Raw genomic sequence first — 27,844 nt, 5'->3', positions numbered from 1 at the left:
CAAATATGATTATCGGATGTCCATTAAGAAATAAATACACCATGTAACTCTTAGTTAAAATTATTTTTACACCTACTGTATCTTGTACAACATGTGAATCATCAAGCAATACAAGTGTTGGTCTTTGTATTCTTAAATTTTAGACAGGGCCGGAATATTTGTATCCTCAAGCCTCCATTTGTTATGCTTAGCTAAGATAAACACATCCTGGATCCATCTTCATACTTAACACATAAACATGAGAGTGGCGTCACCTGATTTTCTCATCGAAGAGAATTTTTATTCGAGCCATCAGCGATAACTCAATATCTGAGCACATAAAACCAGACCTTCTGCGGCTGAGTACCAGTAAAAGCAAAACAGAAAATGTTTTCTGTATTTTGGGTGAACTAACCCTTTAAGTTAGTTAGTTTTTACTTCAAGCAGGGGTCGCTACCTAAAAGCGCTACAGTATAAAGTTGATCATGTCAGTGTGGAGCCACAGCAGTGATTAGAAATTGGTCAGTAGTGCCACGACGTTGTGGTACAGTATGAACAGTGTCAGTGTTTGGGCTCCAGGTGACCGCTCAGCAGTCAGTCCTCGACCCGGCCCGGCTCCTACTTGGTTATCCTGATGGCCAGCAGCAGCAGTCCTGACTACTCCGGGGGCCCAGGGGCTTTCATCGCCATGCTGGCCCCGACCATGGCAGGATAACTCCGGTTCCGCCTCATCCCATCGGGAGCAAAAGGGGAGCCAGATCTGCGAAGCCCGCCCAGAGGACCAAGCATGGGACCTGGACTGATGGCTCTTCCCCCCTGAGCTCCAGCCACACCCAGCCGCTTCACCTTGTCCAGCAGGTTGAGGTTGTGGACGGTCACGCTAACATCCGTTTGGCTTTCACAGTCCCTCCCTCTCTGTCTGCCCCTCATCCCCCCTGTCACCTCCTTCAGAATGGACCGGGCTGGTTTAGAAGCCAGGAAGTTGTCGTACGACGGGCTCTTGAAGTCGAAACACGCTGAGGTTAGCAAAGCTGAGGCTCCTGGTCCTGTGGGCGAGTTGGGAGGGGTAGAGGGGCGCAGGGGGTCGGGGTTGGGCGCTCGGTTTGGGGTGATGGAGGTGCTGAACAAGACTCCTCCGCTGCCCGGCCCATGCTCCAGGCCCTGGCTGTGGTGATACATCGCTGCTGAGATCCCTCTCTCCTGGAGAAGACGCACTAACCCCAGGGAGGTGCTGGTGGTGCGGGTTGCATCTCTGTACAGACACGAAAGATTTGCGTCAACATCATACTGACTGGTAACTAGATGTAGGGGGAAAGGTCAAAATTTCTTATGCATCCTGTCTTAACTCAGTGTGATACACTGCTAATTGATCTTTAAAGGAGACATATTATGCCTCTTTTCCACAAAGGTGTCCTAAATACATGTCTGTGACATGCTTTGGTGGAAATACCCCAAGGATCAAACATCACAGCTCTTTTCATCCAATCAAAATAGGCCTGTTCAGAATGGCTAGTTTCAACGGCTGTTTGCCCCGCCCCACCCCTTCTACCGGTACCGGTACTCACAGCTAGGGGTGGTATTATGCAAATTCGACAACTAATGACATCATGGTCAGACAACCGCAGGAACAGCTCATAAAACCACATGGATTTCAACCGAGAGAGGCTGAAAATTACAGATTCTTTTGTCAATTTTCACATTTTGGGGGCCAGAAGGCAAGACAAACACCCAAATATATGTTAAAGAGCCTTCAAAAAGTGATATTTCCATAATATGTCCCCTTTAAAACAAACTTCTGCATTGTTAACCCGATATAAATGTATACATTATTACAAGCTCAGAGTGAAGTAATTCTCTGGTATATTTGGAGTCTTGCCTGAGGTTAGTTGAGGATTCGGAGGGCCTGAGACTGAGCCGTCGGGGTGTGCAGGGCGTTGCAGCGGGCGTCCCCAGCAGAGTGCTGGTCATCACACAGGAGGACGACGCTGGGACGGGGTTCAGACTGGCGAGAAACCAAAGAGGAGACAAGAACATGGATAATTAGAAACATACTTTTAGTGACTCATTGATTTCAACAACTTAAACTGCACTTCTGTGATATCGCATCATTGTAATAGCACAAAACTGACATTTGTTTTGCGCAAGGGATGTTGTTTCTTTGAGCCATAAGCACCTGCATGTATTATTTAACACCTTCCTGTTGTCTAGCAGGCGACTGACTGAATGTTGTTGCTTGGCTATGATCCGACCTCAGCAACTGCTGCTTGGATCTTATCTGCCCTTTGGGACTCAGCTGAATTCAGACTGCACATTAAGGACAATGTGGGCTCCTCCGGGCGCCACAATATCTAAACAACATTATCACATTAATTAAAGTTTAAACTGCATTGATGATCATGTTAATTTTTAGTGTTATTACAGTATATGAAACGTAATAAAATACTTGCTTAAAAATGTTGAAAATGTGCATTAGGCACTGCTCTGCTCTCTTTAACACATTATTTCATTAGGGCTTCTGAAGAAAGGTATGTTTGAATACAGCTGCTTTTAGCAGAAACACAAAATCTTGCAGCAAATTCAGGCCGATTAAGAACAACTTCAGCAAGGAAACTTGGAGAAACCGTAAGAGTACAAGTAACAAAAAGCTGACTTTGATCATACATTTCTTTTTTTTTTCAATTATTATATCTATATAATTACAGTTTTTCTCAATTGCTAAAACACTAAACCCTGTTGTCTGAACCAAATTCTCAGTTGCCTGAACCCACTGATTGAATCAGTCACTCTTTTGGCAAAACCATCAGCACTTTTCACCTGTTTAGACACATCTTACCAACACATTTTCATTGTGATGCACCTGTGTTGCAAAATGCTGAGCACAGGTGGCAAAAGTCAAACACAAGTAAAGCACAAGTTTCACCGGTTGAACACAACAACTCAAAATTGATAACACTTGTGTCCAATGATGTGAGGGCACATATACTGTAAGCCAGTTCAGGATGAAGTCCTGCTGAGTTGTGCACTTCTCATTTCTATATTTTTGTACTTTATTTTTACGTAGGCTTACTGTATACAAGTGCTAAATGCACAAGATTTCTGTTTGTCTTTGTACTGTACAAGTGCTACGTGTAAATGCACAAGATTTCTGTTTTTTGTACTCCTTTTTTTTTTACTATGTACAAGTGCTAAATGCACAGGTTTTTTGTTTTTGCAAGAGGAGAAGATGAGAGGTGACAGGGTGAAGAAAGAAAGGATGAGGGAGGGAGGGAGGGAGGGAGGGATGAACTGGGCAGAAAAAAAGAAGGAAGGAAAAGGGAATGAAATGGATGTGGAGAGGTAAGGAGGAGGGTGAAAGAAAGGGAAGGAGAAAAGTGCTACAGTGTAAATGCACAGGTTTTTTGTTTTGCAACATGCATTTAGCCTACAGTGAACGATAAACATTTATTTCTACAGCTTCATGTGCTGAGCATTGTGTTTTCTATTTTTCTATGTAGTGTTTAGTGGCTGCTCAGTAGTGTTTTTAATTTTGATTGACTCGGGGCACGATTTGGCAACAAAGTTCAGTTTTGGGCACAGATTGAACTGTTTTGAGGTCAAAGTTTGGTTTTGCAAGAAGAGTCTGAGGTTTTGTGAATGTAGCTTGAAAATTGGGGTTTGTGTTCACAGTTTAGAGAAAATGAGAGAAGCTTTCGAGAAATGTGTCTTAGCAATCGAGAAAAACTGTAATAATAAATAAATAAATAATATATCATTATTTTGCTCACCTTGGTGTGACCCGTGTCAGCTCATCAGTCGGGTGAAGGATCCGACAGGTGGTGAAGGTGTAGGTGGAGCTGGTGTGGGCCATGCATTTACCTGGGTAGTATGCAGCTGCAAGTCGTGCAGACACAGACAACAGGTCAGGATCGGCTGTGTTTTGACAATGAGACAGTTAAACACTGACTGTACGGTGAGTGTGTAAATGCAGCGTCCGTTCTCACCAATGGGATCAGTGTTGCTGAGATGTGGCGACGGGGATGGAGTGGGGGGAGACAGTGGAGCGAGACTGGGCGGAGGCTGCGCTTGGTTGGTTTCGCTGGAGCAAGAGGTGGTGGGCACGGCCGGAGAGGCCGAGGCTGAGGATGTGGGCAGGTTCTGGAAGTACTGCTCACCTGGTTCGTCCTCTTCAAAGCCGCCCCACGGATAAACCTGCAGACAGAGCAGCACAATGCAGAGAGGCAGGTACAGATCATTAGTGCAAGTGCAAGTGCAAGTGCAAGTGCAAGTACAAGATACTACCATTACACTAATTTTTACTAATTACGATATCAACATTAGTTATAGGGATACATCTCAATCAGTTAGTCAGGTCATACCATTTACTTTTTTTTCTAACTTCCACTGAATATCTCAAACCTATCTGAGTAGATTTGGTCAGTTGGTTTGGTCAGTATGTATTTCATATGAGGAATAATAATAAATAAAAATAAAAAACATCCTGGCCAAAGCAACTGATAAAATGTTGCACTCATGAGAAATGGCAGAGAATTTGAAGGAAGATGGACAGATAATCTATATTATCAAGGCAAAGGAACATGTTGTATGTACTGCAGCCTGGATTTAAGTCCATTTGTAACAGAGGACTAACTTTGAATCCCAATTTTATTGCCGATTACAAGTGTAGTTTCATTAGATAGTAATACTGGATTCATCTTCTAATTACATTTTCAAATAAATAAATTAAAAGTAACTGTGTTTTTTGGTACCTCACTGTGTTATAAACACAGATTTACACCTTACACACACACCTGCTCCAGCTCTAGTTCAAGCGGCCTGTAACCCTTTGACACGACGCCAGGCCTGGGGTCCAGAATCACACCGAGGTGAGGCTGGGCTAACTGCTGCCAGTGGTGCAGGGTGGCAGAGCCTGGAGGACAGAGGGGAATACATCTGCTATGTACTTTACTGCTTTTTAATATCTTCAAACAACCACTTGAATATTCAGTGCTCAATACTTAAGTGGTGGTGTGGCTTCAGTTTGAAGACGCAACTTTCTTTCCTATGTTAATTCAAAAAAGCATCTCAGTAATCAATGATAAAATAAAAAAAAAACTGTGAGGTATCAGTGCAGCTAAGATGAGCTAACACAAGACTACTGACTGTGTAACAAGAGCATGACAAGTACCCAGTTAAAATAATGCTAATAACCACTTGTTAATGCCTGTCCATTAGGAATATCCATAAAAAGATAAAAGCATATAAAAAGCCTCTGTGATTAGCATGACAAAAAAAGGTGGTGAAAGTACTCCAGAGACACTGAAAGGTGATGAAGAGAAGAATAATATGAAAATGAAATGAAATGAAGGAGTAGTTAGAATGAGAGCAGGTTTTTATTAATCAGACTTGAAACAGAGAGAGTGAGCAGTGACTGAATGAAGAAAGAAAAATCAAACAAAAACAGAGGAAGTCATAAATAGACAAAAATAAAGAAAGAATAAAACACACATACAAAATGAGGAGGCGTAAATACAAATAAACAAATGCATGTAAACAAAGGAGGTGGTCCATATGAAGATAAATGATGGATGAAGCAACACCAGCAGAGGGCAGCACAGGCCAACAACACAAGGGGGAATGATCACACAACTGTTTCTGGGATCAAACTTTTAACATGTTACACTTCTCCCTCAGCTAAATCAGTGATGTCACATCTGATGCTCTCCATCACCGAGGTTATACATGAATTTACACTCAGTGGGAACCTATTTACAGCCAATAAGGTCACATTTTCACCTGTATCTGTTGGTTCCTTTATTTATTTGTTGGTAGGATTTCACAAAAAGCAAATTGATTCGGGGATGGGGCATGAACCAGGGAGTTAAATTCTGGTGTGGATACACGTGAAGGGACTCTTTTTGTATTCTCTTCCATACACAGTGTGAGAGTACAGAGGCCCTGACACACTGCAAGTTAAGAAATCACATGCAAATTGATGAAGATGCGTTCTGCCATGAAAAGCAGCAAACAATGTGGATGCATGGCACAAATAAAACATTGCTCCTCCTCTGTTCAGTGAGGTGTGTGTATCTACAGCCACTCTCTGGGCTGCGTGTCTTTGTAATAGCTGTGTGGAGATGTGAAGCTGCCTGACTTGTGATGGTGCATCAGGGACCAGAAAGAGTTGAAGAGCATGAGCGACAGCGGTCTCTCCTTCCTCTCCCTGGCTCCCCTCATCTTCCTGCTCCCCGCCCGGTCTCTGGCCCACCTCCTTCCTCTCTCCATCTCTATCCCAGCTCCCGTCTTCCTCGCCCCCCACCCCCACCCTTTCTCTCTTTCCCCCTCCAGCGTCCGACCATGCCAGCTGTCCCTCCTGCTCTCCCTCTCCGAAGCCCAGCCTCTCTTGCTCCCTTTCTTTGTCCCGGCCCCTCGGTGCCGTTCGCCCTCCCACTTCCTCCCCGCCTTGCAGCTCGCGCCCCGCTCCCTTTCTCCCTCACCTTCAAGCGGTTTGACGATCTGGAGTTTATCGGGGAGGTAGGGTCCTCGTGTGGCCCACAGGTGGAGGTTCCCCAGAGACATGATGCTTTCTGAGGGGGTCATCACGCTCTCCTGGCCCAGAGCGTCCTGCATTCCCCCGTGTCCTCCACGCCTTCGCTCCCGCTCCTCCTCAAAGAAGCGCCTCTCGCTCAGGTTGTTCTGTCTGCGCAGAGACAGGCGGCGCAGGGCCAGCCTCAGGTCCTCGGCGCCACTCGCCTTCTTCTCTCGGCCCTCTGTGCCGCTGTCAGAGTGGGGACGACACAAGGTGTAAGAATATCAATTTCTCAATGACGTCAAAATGCGTCCTCAGTCACTTCATCCACAATTTGCTAATCGCTTTCACCCTCACCTATCCTGATTGGACGCCGTCTCCATCAAGATGCTCTGGGTGCGGTTGTCGAGGGCAACGCTGTCTCCGCTCATGTCACCTCCATATATGCTGGAGTGGGGCGTGGAGAGGCCGCTGGACTGAGGCGAGGTGCGAGCCGACAGAGACTGGTTGGAGCCCGGGATGTTGGCGCTGGTTGGAGTCAGCGAGCGCTGACGGACCGTCTGGTTCACGTTCTTGACCGTCTCAAAAACACGCTTACGATGGATTCTGCAAACAATCAGACGTAAGAGTATCAGGACAAACCGTACGTAGAGTAGTTACTTAAAACATCTTGTTTATTTTTGTGAAACAAAACTTTTGTCATTGAATAATACACTTTTTAAACAGAGTTTAAAAAGTTTAAACTGAGTTTAAACCTCAGTGAACAGAACCAAAGAACCACAGACATTATGGCGAACACTACCGCTGTCTGGATCATCTTGTACGTTTCCTACCTTGCTGACCTTTAAAGCAGAAGTAAGTGATATATTTGTGTTAATATAAGTCTTAAATAGTTATATCTTCCGACAGCAATCACTTACATAGAGTGTTTGGTCTGAAACACGGGTCTCTCAGTCACTCTGCTCTGCTCTGAGCCGAAGAGAAAACATTTATCGTATCCTACAGTTTTTATCCAATGAGGAGAGAGAACAGCATGCAGGGCTGTGTGTGCAGCCAAGGAACGCCGTGAATGTGGTGACGTAGGGACGAGGACTGTTATGGTGCGTTCAAGGAAACTCGTATTTTTCCGACCGTGAAGTGGTACCAGTTCGATCTGGTACGAGTTCACCGGTCGGAAGTTACGAGTGGCCGTTATAGTGACTTTCACCGGTAAAACAGGTCGGAAAAACACGAGTGGGTTGCCTGGAACGCTACAAAGTTGTAAGTTGTGACTTGAAGCTGTAATTTACGATTTCAAAAGCCTGTCTGGAACGCAGCATTAGCGAAAACGACCGGACCACTTACTTCTGCTTTAAGTGGCAAATACCTATTTTGGCCAATAACGTTAACTAATCTGTGGTGTTTTTCTCATTTATAATACTACTATGAAGATAATTATCCACATTCATTTTGTGACTTTTATGTTTTTCCCATTAATTTTATCTTCTGGTGTCTATATCACATGCTGAAGCAGTGAAACTCTCTTTCCTCTAAACCATCTTATGAGCAATCCTCAATCATTATATTTCTTTTTTTCTATGTTAGAATTCTGAACAATCAATCAGAAAATCACTGAAATCAGAATTGCATTGTGGTGTTACACTGCCCGCATGACAAAAATGACATAATCTAAAGAAGTATGCTTGTTTGTTTTATGAATCACATCATCATAATACTTATAATTTTTAATGAAAATGAAATACAAAAATGTTCTGGTATAAATCATGCTGTTGGTATTCGTCATAAGTCTCTACAGTTTAAGTATCACATTAAACTTTGAACTCCTACTTCTGTTCTTCACACTCGGGGTCGTCCAGACTCAACTCCTTCCTCATCGTCCCCTCGATCTCCGCTGCCAGAGAGTCCTGCAACACAAAAACACATGAAGGAGCACAAGATGCACACTGACACACCCTCAGATACACAAACACATACGCACACACATTCCCTCACCATCGGGTACAGTCCCATGGGGTGGTAGCGGCGAGGAGTTCCTGTGGTGTAGTTTCTGTTCCTCAAGTTCTTCAGCTCCTCCTGAGCTTCGTGCAGCATCTCGATGCACTCCAAGTACTTCTCCTCCAACTCCTGGAGCTGTCGTGTTGTGGATAATTCAACTTAACTTTTGGCATTAATGTGAATAGATGGCATGACAACAGCTTGGCGAGCAGTGATGTGGAAGTTACCTCGGCTGTGAGCTGCCTCTGGGCATCTTTAGCTGCTATCAGGTGTTGAGAGAGCTCCTCGTTCTCCACTGCATACTAGACACACACATGCAGGTTTGACTAAGCATAACGGTTGTCGTGATTGAATTATGATGGGTTTATGTGTCTGGGTGTGTGCACTCACAGATTTGGCTTTCTTTTGCAGATCCACTATTTGCGACAGGAGGTGAGTGATCTCTTCTTGCTGTCGGGAGGCGTCATCGGTCTTACGGGCCAGCTCCTCCGCTATGGCAGAGATCTGGAGACTGGACAGTCCTGACGGGACAGAGGGCCGGAGAGATTAGCTCAACCAACTTAATAAAAATAATTATATATATACACAACTAGAAAGCCAGAGCTAGACTTACGAAGTTCTTTCACGCAGTCGTTGACAAGCTGCTGCTCCTTCTCTTCATAGATTTCCGTCTCTGACTTCAGATGGTTAGCCTACATGTAAACATCCGTAAATTAAACAGTCGTTACATATTCCCAGCTGTTTCTCCCTCATACAGTGTTAGCTGTTGTTGTTTGTAAGTAACCTTTATTCGTATAGCACCTTACGCAGATATGAAATCACGTAAACATTTTATTTGACGCCTTTCTCTATCACGCATTATAACAATACTTATAATGAGTTATAATGCAGTTACAGCACTGTACAATTATAGTTACAAACACTCATAAATGATCATAGTGCTTTATAACAATAATCATAACACACTATATAGCATTTTATCATGACTTATAAGGTCAGGTATTATAATACGTTATAATTGTTAGTAACTAATGCCCACATCAATAATGCATTATAAGTATAGTTGTAGTGTGTTATAATTGCTTTATAACAATAAGCATAACACATCACAGAGCATTTTATAATGGCTTATAAGGTCAAGTATTATAATAGAGTTATAATGCTCTATATTGTGTTGCTTATTGTTATAAAGCCTTATGATAATTTACAAGTGTTTATAATGATAGTTATACACGTTTATAAGCCAATTATAACACATTATAACTATATTTATAATGCATTATTGATGTGAGCATTGTCAGCAAGTTGCTAACAACTACAGTATAATGTATTATAATACCTGACCTTATAAGTCATGATAAAATGCTTTATAGTGTGTTATTATTATTGTTATAAAGCATTATGATCATTTATGAGTGTTTATAACTATAGTTATACAGTGCTATAACTGCATCATAACTCATTATAAGTATGGTTATAATGCGCTATAGAGATAGGCGTCAAATAAAGTGTTACCAAAATCACAAATTGCTTTGAAGTCACAAACAGTAAAACAATAATAAAAATCACACACCATAGTACAAATAAAGTATCAACATCATCATCGTCATGGTTTGTGTGTAGAGATACTGTACCTCCGAGCGCAGTGACAGGTTCTCTTCTTCCAGATCCTTGAGTTTCCTCTGCAGCGTGTCACTCACAAACCCTCCTGAAGCTTCCACCTTCGTCTTCTTACCCCTGTGGACAGAGGAACACAGACAAGAGGTCAGGAAGCTCTCACCTCTGATCTTTAGTGGATTATAAGTGATCAACGTTGGGTTTAACTGAGTGTTTTTGCTTGTTTTTCATATTCACATCCTGAAGTCATGCAGATTGGAAGTTACTAAATCAACTTTTTACAGACAGACAGGAATTAACAAAGAGTGGATGCTGACGTTGGGGAGAGGCTGGACTCGTCCTCGCTCTCCTCAGCTGCATTGGTGTAAAACTGCAGCAGCTCGTCCTTCAGGTTCAGCTCATGATGCAGCTGGGCCACCTGCAAGAGGCCAGACCATACACAACTCGTGGATGTCATACAAACATCTGTGGGTCTTATGTCATACTTTACGGCCACGTGTGTTGTTTTCTAGTGAGCGTGTGTACAGACCTCCTCTGTGATTTGTCCCACTTGTATCTCCAAATACTCATTGTGCTCAGTCAGAGTTCGGTTCTTCTTCAGAAGCGATTGGCCGATCCTTGCAGCCAGCTCCAGATCTCTCTCTTTCTATTAGTCAGAATGTGAGAAAAGAAGAGAAGAGAAGAGAAGAGAAGAGAAGAGAAGAGAAGAGAAGAGAAGAGAAGAGAAGAGAAGAGAAGAGAAGAGAAGAGAAGAGAAGAGAAGAGAAGAGAAGAGAAGAGAAGAGAAGAGAAGAGAAGACAACATGCAGAACATTTGTTCAGCAATTGCTGGCAAATTTCGCAGCAGAATTCACTGATTCTTTATTGATCTCTTTCTGCTAAACTTTCCACAAGCGTTCACACCTCAGGCGTTTTATTCATTCTGGCAAACCTACAGTACAGTGCAGCGTCCTTTCTGCTGCAGCCTCACTTTGGGAACTGTCCCTCGGTGAAGCTTCTAATTCCAGACAAAAATAGACGATCTCACCTCCTCCAACAGACGTGTGACAGCATCGATGTCATTGTAGGTCTTCGTCATCTGGCCCACTCTGTCTGCACATAGCACTGTGGGAATACAAGAGCGAGAGAGGACAGTGGAAGATGAGCCACAGACTCCTGTGCAAATCTCATCACTTCTGGTGTGATACATGCTTAGCGGCACGGACACAACACAGCCACGTTACGTAACACGGAGAGGTTAGAAAGTCATCCTCTCGTAGGTGGTGTGTGTGTGGGTGTGTGTGTTTATGATCTCCTCCACTGATTTGATGTTAAAGCAGGGCAGAGTGAAAGGCGAAAGGCTTGTTTTCCATGGCACACGCCAGTTGTCTGCCCTGAGGGGGGAAGCTGTCATTGATTCAGAGCCCTGGTCAATAACCTGCTGTACAAAGTTATTGAATGCATTATGGTAAACCCCTGTAATACAAGTAGTAAAACCACCACAGGATTATTCAGTTATTGTTGTATCTTTTGAATCTGTGGCTCACACAGGAACAACAATGAACCATGCATGTGTGTGCTTGAGGGTTGTTATGTTAGAAACACACAAATTCCTCCTAATGAAGAAGAACAAAACCAAGACAAGCTTCATTGTCAAAAACACTCTCAATCTGCCAACAATGTGTGCCAACATCACATTTCTTTTCTGTATTCTCAACATGCACTTTACCTTTAACGTCCTCCTCATAGTACCAGTCATCCAGCTCACATTCATCCCTCGCCAATCTCTCCGTCCTGCTCCTGCTGTCCATCTCTCCCCTTGGCTTCACGATGACCGACACGCAGACATGACAACCGATCTAAATACTGATCCATTCACTTTCTCACTCCTCTCACTCCCACTGCTCAGCCACCGTACAGCATAACAGGCCCAGAGCCCGAATTACCCTCCGCCCACCCACATCAACGCCCCTGTGAGTGAGCGCGAGGGAGGCGGAGAGATGACAGAGCGTCCACATCCGTTTCTGAAAAAAGCTCTGCAGCTGCTCGAGGTGAAACGGAAGTAGAAGCTGTCTCATGATTGGACGGCAGAGGCTGTGTGATGGATGAGGGAGCCAATCAGAGAGGGCGGATACAGTGTTGAGTCCTCTTTGAGTTTGTAAGTGCTGACAGAACTCCCACATCTCTCTCTCTCTCCTCTGCTCTGTGCAAGGCCACTATACATGTATCTGCATCCAACAGCTGTTACCATGGTGACCCTCATCCACAAAAAGGGCCAGTGACACCGCTCTTAACCGCCACAGGATGTGCCTTATCTTTCTGACATTTTTTTAGCCTCAGTAAACAGCAACAAAGCATAATGGAGCAGGAACCAGTGATCAGACTTCATTATACAACTCCTTCCTGAAAAGCCTCCTCACAGTACAGTGTCAAGCTCACACTAATATGTAAAATGACTTATGATGGAGAAATATCGAAGATCTCTTGTGAAAGGCGTACGAAGCAGCACAGGGGGGAAAATTATAGCATCAACTCCATCTGACAAAGAATGACAAGATCAGTTTGCCATTTCACACAATGGGACACAGAAGAAGTTAAAAAATTAGATGCATGCATTGTCTTCATTGTGAAATAAGGCAAATATGATGGAGATATATAACTGTTGCCAGTGTATAAACGACATAAATTCCATGTTAGCAACACTATCTTTAAAATGAGATATTCTAAAATTAAACCAATTTACACATTAGAGGATCTACAGTAAATCACTGATCTGTACTGGAGGAGAGTCTGCATCGCTGACAAAGAACATCTCCATAACTCTTTGAACATACTTCATCACAGAGAAATCACTGAAAAGGGAGTACAATTCTAACAAAAGTAAAGTTTTTACATCTAAATGATTGAAAAAATACAGAGAGCAATTCAGCAACATCAAGACTATAGCCAGGTTAAAGCCACAGCACCACCTTGTGGAGGGAGGCCCTAAGGTCATGTTAAAACAGGACTGACTACATTTAAAAGTGTGAAGCCATTAGACATGCAGACGGATGAGAAATCATCTTGTTGAATGTTACTCAAGACACATATTAGATGTTATCAATGTGCCAAACGAAATTAACAAACACCTGTGTTAATGAGCTAATGGTTTTTATGTTTTAAATCCATCAGCAAACATTCATTTTTAATGAACCAACAGCAATCAATATTATTTGATCCCCTGATAACTGTTAATTGAGAGTAACTTCTCTCTGAGCCGGTGCATTAGGCAGGGTGGACAACTGAGATGATGTTGATGAAGACGACCAACCGAGTCATTTTCTGTTTTCATGTTGACATAAAACCACACTATGTTTAGTCTGAGGTTACAAATGATGGTTCAGACTTTTTAGTGTGACTCAGCTCGAGGCTTTCAAAACAAATATGGTGTCGATTATAGACAGGAAGCAATAAAAATGGTCTATGATTGACTCCATACCCCAGAACCCCTAAAATCAGCACTCAAATCATCTCTCAACGCTTTAAACTGTCGCTATGAAAACAGCAATACCTATAGGATCAAACACATAATTATTCTTCTTATTGTATGTACTGTAGGCTACATGACTTAAAACACACAACAAACCTGAGAGAGGCTGTTTGAGATACATGGGAGAAACTCCAATATAAACTGTGATGGTAAAGGACACATCTAATATCATAATGTTATGATAATAGTACACCTTCCTGTTCCCTTAGTGCACTGACACTGCACATTAACTTTTTTGATTTTTGTTACAATCCTACATAAAAGACATATATTCACACAAAATAGATGATTTTACTGTAGATTATCTTCCCAAGAACCAATTCAAGGATTAAACCAGGGCCTAGGTGGCTAAATCCTTAACTTTAAGGTCACGTAGTTCAATAGAAACCCCAGATATAAGGTTTAAAGTTTAATCCAAAAGCTTCTTCCCTGCCGCTTTTCATCAGTCTGAATTTGAAATAAGAAAAAAACCTCTAACAGCTTCAACGGCACTACAGACAGATATGAAACTGTGCGCGACCATGTCAGTGTCAAACTTACAGAAGTATTTGAGTGTCTCTTCAATCTGCTCGGTGGTCAGGTCGAGCCGGGCGTCTGGGGCAACCAGGGGAGTGTGCAGCCAGTCATCGTGGTCGTAGCCGTAGACGGTGTCAGCCCGCAACCGGTACACCGGCAACTGCTCCTCCAGAAGACTGATGATCTCAAACTCTGGCAGGTCGGTGCTGTTGCACACATCTGAGCATGACAGAGAGGACGGTGAAGATACAGCAGCTTGAACAGGGAAACTGAGCTGTGAGTGTCCTGGAGCAACATGGAGACTAAAACTGACTCGCCTCCTCACTACACCGCTTTTATATGACCACTTCACTTGCTTAAGATTTAATGTTAGCAAAGGGTTTTTTATTTGGACCGACTGGTACTGTGATCGATTAGTATAGTAGTGAACAAAAACACACCCTAGCCACCAGCATGTAAAAAATATAAATCTTCAACTCCACCAGAGACAACATTAAAATGCTCTGTAGACATTTTTGTATTAATATTAAAAAACCAGGAGGAGCACAGGAGATGTCTCTGCAGAAGAAGTTCACTAACTGTTACTAACTGATACTTATTGTGATGTTTACTTTTACTAAAGTTAACAATGTTAATCACATCTGCCCCCTCTGGATGTTAGTTTCATGAATGTGAGAGGTATCTTTTGCTTGAGCAGTCACCACTGTAAGAAAATGCAATGTAATGTTTATAAAATGGACACAGTGGGTCGTTGTAGCTACATTACATTTCTATATAGATCAAAGCAATAAAAATGACAAATATATTTGTACATTGCTCTTAAAAAAACCCAAACTGTGATTTACCTGCTTGAAAGTGTTTATAAAGTCTACATTACATATTCTAAAATGTTTGGGTTTATAAAACATATCAATCATACAAACTGCGAGTCAGTGTTCCTGCAGTAATTCCTAAAACGCTGGCCAACACACACAAACCTGTGATGGTCTCGGCGTCCCTGCAGTCGGGCGGTGCCGAGTGTGTCTCAAGCTGGCTGGACTCGGCCTCGCTTACATACTGCTCCTCTTGGGGGTGCCGCTGGTCTGGGTCTGGGTCTGGATCCGGGTCCAGGTCCGGGGCCGGGGGCAGGGAGGGGGCCGGGGAGGCCAGCTTGGCTCACCTCTCACTGTTGGAGGGAAACAGGGGCCATGGGCCTCTGGAGCTGGAGCTCCACTGGGTTATCAGGTCCAGATGATGGAGAGCAGACAGCAGGCGAGAGACACCTGGGGAGGAGGGAGAAGGAAGGACGGTGTAGGAGCCATTCTGGACTTTTATTTTGGTATGTATTTTTGTGTCTTATTTTGTAACTTCCGCCCACACAGGAAGTGAGGTGGGGCATATGTCACGGGGGCTTATTTAAACCGAGCTAACGATCGGCAGGTGTTGCTGATTGGGAAGCAAACAATTCTTTGACCGTGACATGCTGTGCTGTGACATGAAGACCTGTTCCACTGGTTTGTACAAATAAATCCCTTTTTTATGGTAAACTTTGTTGTGGCAATTGGGTTTACTAGCACCATGCACGCGTCAACTATAAGCTAACTACATCAGCAACAGTGAGTGACTCTCTTTTATGGTCCGAGGAAAAGAAGTCACTACAGACGGAGTAAAGGAGAGGGGCAGAGACATTCGTGTTGGTATAACCTCAAAGTCCACAGTGATCAATGCGTCTCTCTCTTTCCCTACAGAGTCTTTAACTTCAAGTGGTGCTGCTGACTCTGCAGTGTGCTGCCTGCCAGCCAGCTGCATAAATCAGTGCCTGTCCACTGCAGACGCCACTTTTCATCTGTCGGGAAATGCATAAGAAGGCAGGTGGGGGTTAAGAGCAGCTCTTGTTAATAGCATAGTATAATCAGACTCCATGGATCCAGGTACGGGAAATTATTTTTTTCTTGTTCTCCCATCATGGAGCTCTCGGGCTGTGAGGGGATTAGTGTTTCACCGGCTTTTCAAAAGCTAGGATGCTCGCCAAACTTTTTAATCACAGGCCAACTCTGCGACCCACATCTCCTGACACTGACAGTCACCCTTAGAGCGCCTTACTGACAGTCCCAGACTACTGAGGGGAGCGCTGTGAGCATGACCTTTGATCCTGGGTCTCTGAAGTCACAGTGACCTTGCAGCACCCTGTCTTTAATCTGCAGGGATCTGTGTCACAGCGCAGATGCACGGAAAGCGCCGGTCACAAAACAATAGATCTGGATAAGGAGATTCACCTGTGTGAGATCAAAAAGCGACACACACAACAGAATGTAAATCAGGGCAGGGGAAATAACCCAACTTGTGTGCATATGCATGAGCGTTTGTGTCTCATTTGTTGCCAGCTGCAGGAATCGGTGGTTGCCTGCGCAACTGCATGAGAAAACAGAGAAATCCGTTGACAGCTGAATGCATCTGACATAGATTTATTTTTCTGTAAATAACAAGCACATGCATGAGCACACCAACAGATAACGGTGGTCTCTGCAGAGCATCACTACAACCTTGGGATGTCTTTCTCATTGCAGCAGCTTTGCACTCTGCGTTCTTCAGTAATTACACACTCTGTGGATGACAGATGATTTTAGATTCAGACTGAAAACACTGCACATGCAGTTAAAAGTCATGCAGAACCACTGTCCCCTATCCACTTAAGCACATATGTCAACTTGTGAAATCTTGTGAGATCAAGGGGATGAGCTATATAGCCAGTAAAAGCTTAACAATATCAGTAGCAGTGAAATTAAAAGTCTTAGACAGGGCTGGTGCCGGGCCCAGCAGCTCTGTGGATGTCCCATGGTGAAACATCACACTACTGTCCTGCAGCTGCAAAAAGCTGCTGCTGCTGCTGCTGCTGCTGCTGCTGGCAGTGCCCCCGGTAAGTAGGACAGGGTTCATTCATGCGTGTGGCACAAACAATGTCATCTGAGTTCTGACTGAGGGTGTGGCCTCATCTACATCAGCAGGTCACGTCACGGATGCAGGACCTGGGTTTTCAGTAGCTTAACCGTGTGCTCGCACTATAGTGATAATAATGGCACAATGATCAGCAGAAAAACACGATCAGCTGACCTCGTGATGCATGACACCGCCATTATAACATCATGCACTGGTGAAAGCAGCGGTGATCTACTCACACACACTCAGGTGACTGATCCAAACTGTGGAAAAAATAAAAAAATCCACAGATCCAGTGGAGACTTCGGGGCTGTGTGGTGACCCAGCAGGGAGGAGAAGTGCAGATATGGCTGGATGTCCTCCCTCTCGGATGAGCAGGTAGAGGCGGTCTCTGTCAGACGGTGTGTGTGTATGTGTCTATGTGTGTGTGTGTGTCCAGGCCGAGAGGAGCGCTGAGATATTTCCTTGGTGTGGTTTCTCTCCTCAGCGCTGACAGCTCTGGATGATCAAGGTCACCTTAGGTTGCCTTCCAAAGTCGCTGTTGACCCCGGTCCTCTCCTCCTTCCCTTCAGCCATCTCCCCCTGTCTCTCTCCTCTTGTCTCTCACTCTCTCCGGAGCCTCCCTCACCGCTGTCAAGCCGCACCACAGAAGAACAATACAACTTCTAGCGGCCGCCTTCAAAATAAAATCCTATTTTCGCCATTATACTGAAACAAAAGAAGTAGGCTAATGTAGGGTTTCCCTGTCTGTCAGGGGCTGTACAAAAACAAACTGACACGTTAAAAATCTATCATGTTTTCTATAGCCATATAAGTTGACATCCTGAAAACCTAAAAGGGAAAACAGGATTGTATGGAAAGATACAGCCAGTAGGCTAACCACGAACAATAGGATGACGGTTTCTATACAGAATTAATAACAATAATTATTATTATTAATTTACAACAATCTGCACATTAATCAATGCTCTTATCTTATCTACCGCATTTGGGTAGGCCTACTTTAGAGACAAATTGTATAAAATACTACCGTATAAAATAAAATGTATGCTTTTAATTTGAAGGCAGCACACTATTTCTCTTTGTATCCTGGATTACTATCACTAACTTGATAGTTTTTCTCCCTGCTGTCATCCCGACACCCAGACCAGGACCCACCCGTACTGGACCAAGCATCGCTGACGTCACGAGCACCCATAACAGGAAGGGAAGAGGGTAAAAGGCCCGAGGCACACGATTTACAGAGACAGAGACATGGGAGAGAGAAAAGGAGAAACATTGACTCCAAGTCGTCCTATAAACTCTAGGTTATCTAATGAGGATATTAGGATCTAATCTCTTTAATTAACTATTGACACTACACATTAATGTTTTTTTGGGGGGCAAACACCATTATAATTATTCATTTTGGATTGCCTGAGCATTTTTACCTTGTATCAAAAACATGACTAAGAATGTAGGCTATATGATATGGAGGCGTATGATGAGGCATCTTTGTTTTTCATATAGCCTATAAACAAACTGGGATTTTGCAGCATAGCTATATAAACACAAGATGCATTATTATTCCTGCATGGAAAACAATAATTTTCATTCTGAACAGAGGCCAAACAGGAATTCGTTTCCCATTAACCTACAGCGATTCGCTCCCTCTTGACCAGCTGGACTGAACAGAGAGGAGCCATTGTTCTCCAGGGAAGAACTAGACATAACTGAGTCTCTCCCCCACCACCAAACAATGCTGGTCATTGGCTATTATCATTTTTGCCAAGTTCGATGTTAAGTATAAGTCTAAGGAGGGATGTGGCTGATTCTAACAATAAAGTTAAACACTGATATTTGTAGAGGCTACATCATCTTTGTCTTGTATTTTCCTTGTATTATTATACATCTATTTATGATCCATGCTTAGTGTTTGCTATGATCAGTTGATTTAATGGGTTACAACTTGACTTGGACTTGAGTAGCCTACTGATGACTTGGACTCAGACTGTTGAGCATGAACTGCATTAGGAAAAAAAAACTCCCTTTGACAACTGTGTCACATTTTTATTAGTATGTGAGCTCTTTGACTCTGAGCACTGGAGCCAATCTTGAAACTCAGACAGTGGTGATGAGGACTCGACTGACTTGGACTGAACGCTGGGGACACAAGACACAACTCAGACTCAACTCTGATTTTTCTTTGGTGATTCAGACTCGGACTTGGACACTGGGACTTGAGACTTTCCTGAGAAGACATACCTTCTTTATTAACATTGTCATTAGTCTGATCATTAGTCAATGCACAGTGACTACAGACTTATACACTCAGTCATCATATAATGGCACTATGTACATTTCACCAACACTGTCCAGTATTTATTAAAGCCAAAGGTTGTAGCTGATGCACCTGAAGGCAACTCCTGGCCCAGTATCCTAACAAACCTATTGTGTAATACAACCACAAACTGAGGACCTCGTTAAACCTGTAGTTTAATGTCCCAACAGCAGATGGCAGCAGAGGTGCAATATGGACAACAGACTGTGTTATTGTTAAATGTATAGATCAGGGGTACTCAAATACATTTGTCGAAGGGCCAGAATTTTTCTTTACAGACACCTTGGGGGCCGCACATTCAAATAGGCATAGATTGAAATTAAATTCACCTATTTCGTCTGATAATTTAAAAATTTTTATTTTACTTGTAAGCACATAATTTTTATTTATACACTTCATGGTGTTTTGTATGATATGAAAAATCTTGACATTATCATATCATCATTTACATATCATGCTGGAGCTTTACACTGCTGACTTGTATCCTCAGACATGCCCTGTGATTTTCAGCTTAAATATGACCTGACCATCACAGGACATGTCTGACTCTGTTCTGAGGATACAAGTCATTGGTCCTGAAATGTGTGTTTCTCTTCTATAATACACATTCTACATCTCGGAGGCGACGTCTTTCCACACACGGGCTTCCTTCACCTTTCAAACGAGGCAGAGCTCAGTGGGAAACAGTAGGAGAGACACAGGCCGATGGAACCGGGACACAACAGCGGGGGAGAAGCAGGTCGTGCAGCTGTGCGCCGCGGACGTGCACGAAAAAACAATTGCGTCTCATCAAATGCGCGCGGCTACGGCTTTGAGTTGTGAGCGCGCATGACGCGCGGCTACATTGAATGGGTTTGAGCTCGCGCAAAAGACGCTTCATCTGAACGGCCCCCATGCATGATGCACACACAGTTGAACCAAGACGGCGGTGAAAATCACCCACGGTCTCTGCAGACAGGCAGGGAAAACCCTGCAGTCCAGCCCGCTCCCCAAACACTCGCGCATGGTGATTTGGGATCGTCAGCGTTTCTGTATCCCAGTGCAGCGCCTCACAGGCACACACAAACGCTCCGCACGTGTTTCTATGTCCCAGCGCTTTGACTTACAGGCGCACGGAGCCCGAGAAATACAGTATACAGTAATATGTAAACTAGTAGAACTCAGTCGCGGGCCTGATTGGAAGGTTCGGCGGGCCGGATGCGGCCCGCGGGCCGCCTATTGAGTACCGCTGGTATAGATGTTTACCTTGTACACAGTCTTCTGCAAATAAACAATGGGGTCATGCCACAGCACGATAAATGGCTAAATGTGTGAGTGACGCCTCAGTGATTATCTCTTAGACAAACACTGAATCCACTGGTCTGTAGGCAAACAGGCGCGTCGGTGCTGGTGTGTGACTCTTGCATTGGAGCGTCTTTTTTTTTATTATGAGGTTTTGTAATAACGCTGTAGCCCTGCCCTATCAGGAACGGATGCATCACACCATACGCGCTCCCAGCTGCCATTAATGTGTGTGGGATTGTTTAGATGTTGTGCTATGGAAAAAACACGCAAAGCATCCAAACATCTTTGCACTTTTCTTCACCAAGGAACCGTTTCCCTCTAGTTTCCCACTCATCAAGCTGATGCGTTTTACTTTTCTGCTTTTCATATTCTGCAGGGGATTTATCATGCATGCCAACTAGTTGAGAGATCTTTTCACTCGATCTTTTACCTTTTCTTCTCTCTCTTTCTTTTTTTTTTTTTTTTGAAGCATTTTCGTCTAACAGCATGCGTGAAGCCACATTTGGAGAGAGTGCAGGGTCAAGGATGTGACATTAGTTTCAGTTTTTCTCCTCGGGTCATTTCAGGACCGCGGCTGGACTGACCGTGGTCGCACGTGGGAATTGATTTATCTTGTTTACCTCCTGAACAGAGAACAGCTCCTCACCGCCTCTTTGGTTTATCATCAGCCCCTCCGCCTCCTTCCCCTTGGTTGATCCACTAGAAGACCCTCCACCCTGTATAAACTGGCCTAGATTCCCCCAAAATGAATTTCGACCAGATCCTCTCTGCCATCGGAGGCTTCGGTAAATATCAGAAAATCTTGTACATATGGATTTGTTTACCCCAGGTCCTCCTCGCCTTCCACATGATGGTGAGCATCTTCACCGGAGCCACGCCACCGCATCACTGCCGGGACAACTTCAGCTCAGTAGCCGGGAATGAGTCCTCCTTCCCTGGCAAACTCGGCTTAAATTTAAGCCTCACGGACTCCTTCTGCTTCTCCTCCGACGTCCTGCTGCAGGGTAACCGAACCGTGCGCGTCCCGTGTGGCCGGGGATGGGTGTACAGCAACGAGACTTTCCAGAGCACCACAGTCACCGAGGTACCAAAGGGCGATTAACACTTTAATCTGGGGTGAAAAGCAACTTTAATCATTGTCAAAGTCATAACAAGTCAGGGCATGGACACAGGTGGGACTGCTCTAGTGCACACAATTAGAGACAGTTTGTAATGACAAGAGTTTGGAGCCTTTTTTTTTTTTAAGTAAATGCAAATAGAGCAAATTGATTAGGGACATGACAGCAGCACAATATCTGAAAGTACCACTATCTTAAAGACTGAGCAGTATTACACATATAGGACATGATGAAATTATAAAGGCTCTTCCTTATTATGCTGATGTGATAATAAATTGCTTGGGGGGCATGGAGCTATGAGCTGCCTGGCCCTCATTAATGTCCCAGTCCTGCAGATTGTGTGCTGCAATCTAAAAAAAAAAGATTTTTTTTTTCTTTCTTTCATCAATGTACCAGTGGGACCTGGTGTGCGACAACGCTGGACTCAACAGTCTGGGTTCGTCCATCTACATGTCTGGCCTGTTGGTGGGATCTGTGGTGTTTGGAGCCATGGCTGACAGGTAGGCTTGTGTGCTGCTTTCCCAGCGCTCCCTGCTATCTCCCCCTTGCTGGTGGCCTGAAGCCCTGAAACCTCTCACTTTGTACAGATCATACAACACATTTCCAGATCCCCAGCATCAAAGCATGGCTGGAGGAGCAGGCACAGCTGGATCCGCTGATAGTATCCATGTTTTAGTAGGGCAGTTGACACTTCGTACTGACTGAAATAGAATTACACATTAAAAATTATGCTAAATATAATCTAATTCTTACGTTGAAACATTTTTAGAAACAGCTTATATGTACATGAAACACTAAAACTCTACCATACGAGTGAAATTCCTTAAGGGGTGTTGGCACCGAGTGGTGGTTTTCACACCCTTGTACTGCACACTGGCCTGTATTTACTGCTCTCACCCTGTTACAGCCACAGTGATTCACTTATGCCCTCATTTATGCATGCGCTTAGAGAGCACAGTCATGTCCACCTCTTCTCTCTCTGTGCAAGGTATGGCCGACGCTTCATCCTGCTGCTGTCCATCGCTCTTCAGACTGTGTTTGGAGTCGCTGTGGCCTTTGCACCCAACTTCCCTGTCTATGTGACTCTTCGCTTTCTAGTTGGCACCACGATATCTGGAGTCATCATCAATGCTTTTGTACTTGGTACTAACCAAACACACACAAACACAAGCACAGTTAAACTATTAGTGGAGATTGTAAAATAGTGGCTTTCAGTGGCTTTTGATCACCTGATTTGAATTGATGATTATTTATGTTGAGAAAATGGTAAAATTAATGAGTTTGTTTGTTTGTTTGTTTGTTTTTTACCTTATTTCGTATCAGATTTAATATTGATCATTTTCAACTAGCTCAGTTGTTTTTAATGGATTATGTTCATGTGGATTTTGTTTGTTTTTTTTGGAGGGGGGGTAAATGGTAAAATGGAATAATAATCCACCTATCCCTCAGGATCACAGTTCCTTTCCAAAACCCATGAAATTTACTCAGTGGGGCCCAAACCCCTGAGACCACCTTCCCAATAGTAAATAGGCCTCTCTCTTGAATGTCTTACAGAAGGGTATGTATGACAACCCGTGAATGAAATGGTTGGATGTTGTAGCCATGTGATTTATGCCTTAAAGGGATAGTTCAACATTTTGGCAAATTGGCCCATTGCCATAATCCCTATAGTTTTAACCTTTAATGGTCAGTGCAAGCTAGAATGGCGGAGCAGAGCCGCGAGCTACTCAGAGGTACGCTACAGAGGCTAATGGGATTTCTTGGTTTCCCTCATCAAACTCGTCAAATACACAATCCAACAACTCCAAAACGCAAATGCAAAGGCTGCTTGCCGAAAAACCGGTTTTGCATGAATTTACCTGGAAAACAACTCTGTCTCATAATGTTTCTTTATTATCTCTATTAGCGTGGTGAATGTGCAGGTCACAACTTGTTGGATTGTGTATTTGATGAGTTTGATGAGGGAAACCAAGTTGTGACCGCTATGAGACAATAATGGAACGGCGCCGGCGGCAGTTTTTCAGCAAGCAGTCTCTGCATTTCCCCGGAAAACAACTCGTAATGTTCTGTTATCTCATAGTGTGGTCAAATTTGCCAAAATGTTGAACTAACCCATCAGAAGTCACCAAGCTTGACAAGGCTGTTTTTCCTCACTATCTAAAAAGTTGACCTTTCACAGATGGAGCTGTTTTTTTTGTTGTTTTTTTACACAGACCTTCAGATTTTAACAAGCGCCTGATTTTTCTTTGGTAGCACTCTGAAGGTTTATGGGAAATTAGTACAGTCATGTATGTTCCCCTCAGGATGAACTCTTCCAACTTTTGTGATATAACTTTTCTTATTGTGCTATCATCAGATCAAAATGTCTACTTGTACAATAGTTCAAGACCACTTTGATGCACAACTAATGAGTCCCATATCGTGTATACTAAGATGTAAACCAAGATGGAGAACAAGGCAAAGATTACACTTCTGAACATCAACATGTTGGCATTGTGAGTGTGAGAATGTTAGCTCGGCATTAGCATTAAGCTTAAAATGTCACTGTGTGGGCTACGACTAAATACAGCGTCACAAAGCCACTGGTTTGATGATAGCTCTTACAGTCTATTAACTGGACAGATAAAACATGCTACTGATAAGCGGGGCTGTATTGCAGACATTTGGATGCCTTGCACATGTATTATAGAAACTGAAGAGCAAACATATGCTACAGCTGTTCAGTATGATCCAAGGAATGTAGTGGATGAGTCAACTCTCACACCTTCAGATAGTTGACTTCATGTGTATAATTATGCCTCATACTGTTTTGTGCTACTTCCTGTCCAATCCCAGAGCACAAACCCTTGCCACTCTTTCCCCTACCTTGAACCCTCAAACCACAAAGAGGTCCAACCCATGATCTCATCTCCTCTCCTCTCCTCTCCAAAATCCTGCTCTGTTTTCTTTCAAAGGCACCGAGTGGACATGCACCAAGAGACGCATGCTGGCTGGCATCATCACAGACTATGCCTTTGGCCTGGGCTACATGCTGCTGGCAGGTGTCGCGTACCTGATACGAGACTGGAGAAAACTACAACTGGCCATCTCCGCCCCGGGCTTCCTGCTCATCTTCTACATATGGTGGGAGATTCACATCCACTGGACATTAGATCCACTGTGTAGTCGTACATTTCTTGGACACGGATACCTCCTTTGAAATCCTCATTTCCTCTTATTTCTGGCACTCAGGGCACTCTCAGTTCTGTCCACTGTTTCTTACGCTCCTCTATCTCTTGTCAGGGTGGTCCCTCAGTCTGCCAGATGGTTGTTGGCCAATGACAGGAGAGAGGAAGCCATCGCACTCCTCCGCAAGGCCGCTCTTGTTAACGGTCGCGTTTTACCTCCGGCAGCACAGGTGTGTCCCTCTGCGTCTAACCCCAGACACTTTCATGCTCTCTAGGCCATTCAAATGATTTGTTGCGGACTATTTTCAGCTGTGGATGAATACACATTTGGATGTGCTAGTGACGATTTGGATTTGAATGGAACTCTAAAAAGTGTATGATACTGTTCGTATTAGTAGGATCAATTCACTGTGGGATCTGATAGAAATTGATAATCACCAGAATTCTCCTTTAAAGGGGACATATTTTGGATATATCACTTTTTGAAGGCTCTTTAACATATATTTGGGTGTTTGTCTTGTCTTCCAGCCCCCAAAATGTGAGAATTGACAAAAATGTGCAATAGGTAAGTAGCCTAATGTGCAGGCTCCCTGGGTTGAAATCCACGTGGTTTTATGAGCTGCTCCCTCAGTTGTCTTCCAGTGATTTAACTAGGATTCGAATTTGCATAAACCCCTCCCCTACCTGGGACCGGTAGAGGGGACGGGGCGGGGCAAGCAGTGGTTCATTTGCATTTAAAGGGACAGGCACTGAAACCAGCCGTTCTGAACAGGGCTGTTTTGAGAGGATGAAAAGAGCTGTGATGTTTGATCCTTGGGGGATTTTGACCAAAGCATGTCACAGAAATGTCTTTAAGACACCTAGGAACTATTTTAATTTGTGGAAAGTGGGCATAATGTGTCTCCTTTAAGGTTTTTGGTTTATGTGTGTGATCAGGTGGAGAAGTGTGACATTTTAGGTGGTGGGAAGCGAAGTCACTCTGCAGTGGATCTGGTGCGAACACCTCAGATGAGAAAGAGGGCTCTCATCTTGTTCTACCTCTGGTAAATCTGGTTTGTGTTATTGTGTGCGTTCACTCTGCTTTCTCTCTTTATTCTCTCTCTCTCTCTCGTGTTTAACCCTGTTCCTTCTTTCCAACCCCAGGTTTGTGAATGTGCTCGTTTACTACGGCCTCTCACTGGGTGTGTCCAGGTTAGGGACAAACCTCTATCTGACCCAGTTTGTGTTCGGGTTGATCGAGATCCCGGCTCGCTCTCTGGTCCTGCTCGTCCTGCCCTGCAGCCGCCGACTCTCCCAGAGCAGCTTCCTGGCTGTTGGAGGACTCGCCTGTCTGTTGATGCTCAGTGTCCCTGCAGGTAGTTTGGACACAGTGTCCGTCCATATGGTTTTAAAACAGAGCTGCGTAGAAAGACTTTCTCTCCTTTTTTGACCATCTTTCTGTAGATCATCCCAATGTCCTGACTGGTCTCGCCATGGCGGGGAAGTTTGGCATCACTGCTTCCTTTGCTGTAATTTATGTGTACACTGCTGAGATATTTCCTACTGTTTTACGGTGAGACATCGCTCTTTGTACGATTTTAGCTCTTTGTCTTTTTGGTTTTTTTCTCTATAATCATCTTTTCCTTACGTCCCCATAGACAAACAGGAATAGGTGTCTCCAGCATGTTTGCAAGGATGGGTGGTGTGTTAGCGCCTATCATCAACATGCTCCATAACCACAGCCCCACCACGCCTCTGGTCATCTTCGGTATCTCACCGCTGCTCGGCGCTGTCCTGGCCCTGGCACTGCCGGAGACCGCCAACAGACCGCTACCTGACACGGTGGAGGACGCAGAGAACTGGGACATGGGGTACTTTAATATGACCTCTGTTTTCACTGGGAGGGGACTTCTTTGCTTATTTTGAATACTGAGGGAAGTAGAGGTGAATTATATGACTTGATTTGCAGTTTCTCCATCAAAAAAAAAATGAGAGAAGTGTTTGCTTATCACAGTTCCTGCTTATTCTGAGTCACAGGTGTTCAGTGAGCTTTGCTGCTGTGGCCTTGCTGCTTAGTCTCCATGAACCTGAGCAGGATTTAAAATCTCACTGTCCTGTTTGTTCCTATGAGAAAACCTACCCTCTGTGTCTGGCTCAGTGTGTACTTTGTGTTTTGTCTCCCGCAGGTCGACTCCCAAAACGGATGACCCTCGGATGTGTGAAGACTTAAGCCAGTCGCCCTGCAGCACAGAGGAGCAGGAGCTGCAGCATTTAGCAACCCAGACCTGAGCATAATCACATGGATGCGCACATTATTATTCACACATTATACAACCTCAGCTCCGACTCAGGTACAGTTCCTCAATCGTCCTCTATGCAATAACATGTCAGGTTCGGGTTAAGAGCTCTATGCAAACCAAACACATCTTACTCCACCAAACCAGCATGCAGGTGCATGCGCATACACACAAAGCAGGCATTCAGTTCTGCTGCCAGGTCTGATCAACAGCCTACTGTTTTAACAAACGCAAGTAAACACAAATCGAAGTCAGGAATAGTGCAGTTTAGCAATCGTGTGTTATTCCTCAGAGGTAACAGTCTTATTCTAACTCATTACGTGGGGAGGCGGAATAAATAGTTCCCATAAAAACTTTGCAGACACACAGATTGTATGTCGGTATTTCTGTATTATAAGTCCACACACATCAGCTCAGCTCAAACTTCAAATCCTGTGTTGATCTAAAGACTCAGTTTGAACAGACTCTAATGCAGCACACAGTCCTGCTGAGCAGCCATTTTTAGGACTTTCAATTTTTTAGTTTTTAGGAACATTTTAATACATTTTGTGTGTTTCATAAAAACACGTTTACAATATTTTTGTATAAAAGCATCTGTGGACTGTTTGTGGAATATCTTTGTTGTATCTTATGCAACGTTTTG

General features: G+C 43.9%; 2 protein-coding genes across 3 annotated transcripts; one reads left to right on the top strand and one right to left on the bottom strand.

Annotated features, from left to right (window-relative positions):
• Positions 1–87: 87 nt before the first annotated feature.
• On the bottom strand, positions 88–21,579 carry trak1b (trafficking protein, kinesin binding 1b). 2 transcript variants are annotated; one of them, XM_085791925.1, is made up of 20 exons: positions 21,465–21,579; positions 17,278–17,666; positions 15,098–15,382; positions 14,145–14,339; positions 11,124–11,200; positions 10,626–10,742; positions 10,414–10,514; positions 10,114–10,216; positions 9,093–9,171; positions 8,870–9,000; positions 8,707–8,781; positions 8,477–8,614; positions 8,312–8,388; positions 6,842–7,090; positions 6,453–6,733; positions 4,767–4,885; positions 3,960–4,167; positions 3,744–3,849; positions 1,856–1,981; positions 89–1,231 (listed from the first exon to the last, which is right to left on the bottom strand). In XM_085791925.1, the coding sequence occupies exons 5-20, from the start codon at positions 11,172–11,174 to the stop codon at positions 637–639; spliced, it is 2,556 nt and encodes an 851-aa protein (XP_085648051.1). In that variant the 5' UTR covers positions 11,175–11,200; positions 14,145–14,339; positions 15,098–15,382; positions 17,278–17,666; positions 21,465–21,579; the 3' UTR covers positions 89–636. The 2 variants fall into 2 exon arrangements, with proteins under 2 accessions (XP_085648050.1, XP_085648051.1); XM_085791924.1 differs by lacking the exons at positions 14,145–14,339; positions 15,098–15,382; positions 17,278–17,666; positions 21,465–21,579 and adding an exon at positions 11,805–12,026 and having other exon boundaries at positions 88–1,231.
• LOC146978877 (solute carrier family 22 member 6-B) lies at positions 21,213–27,232 on the top strand. The gene is made up of 10 exons (XM_085791926.1): positions 21,213–21,724; positions 22,155–22,258; positions 22,747–22,901; positions 24,713–24,881; positions 25,041–25,155; positions 25,862–25,968; positions 26,069–26,280; positions 26,369–26,477; positions 26,563–26,775; positions 27,091–27,232. The coding sequence occupies exons 1-10, from the start codon at positions 21,386–21,388 to the stop codon at positions 27,191–27,193; spliced, it is 1,626 nt and encodes a 541-aa protein (XP_085648052.1). The 5' UTR covers positions 21,213–21,385; the 3' UTR covers positions 27,194–27,232.
• The last annotated feature ends 612 nt before the right edge of the window (positions 27,233–27,844 follow it).

This window comes from Trachurus japonicus, chromosome 11 (assembly GCF_045865225.1).
Source record: "Trachurus japonicus isolate A0001 chromosome 11, Traja_1.0".
Taxonomy (NCBI): Eukaryota; Metazoa; Chordata; class Actinopteri; order Carangiformes; family Carangidae; genus Trachurus; species Trachurus japonicus.
Note: the sequence above shows the minus strand (reverse complement) of the source record. Positions and strands in the feature narration are given on the sequence as shown.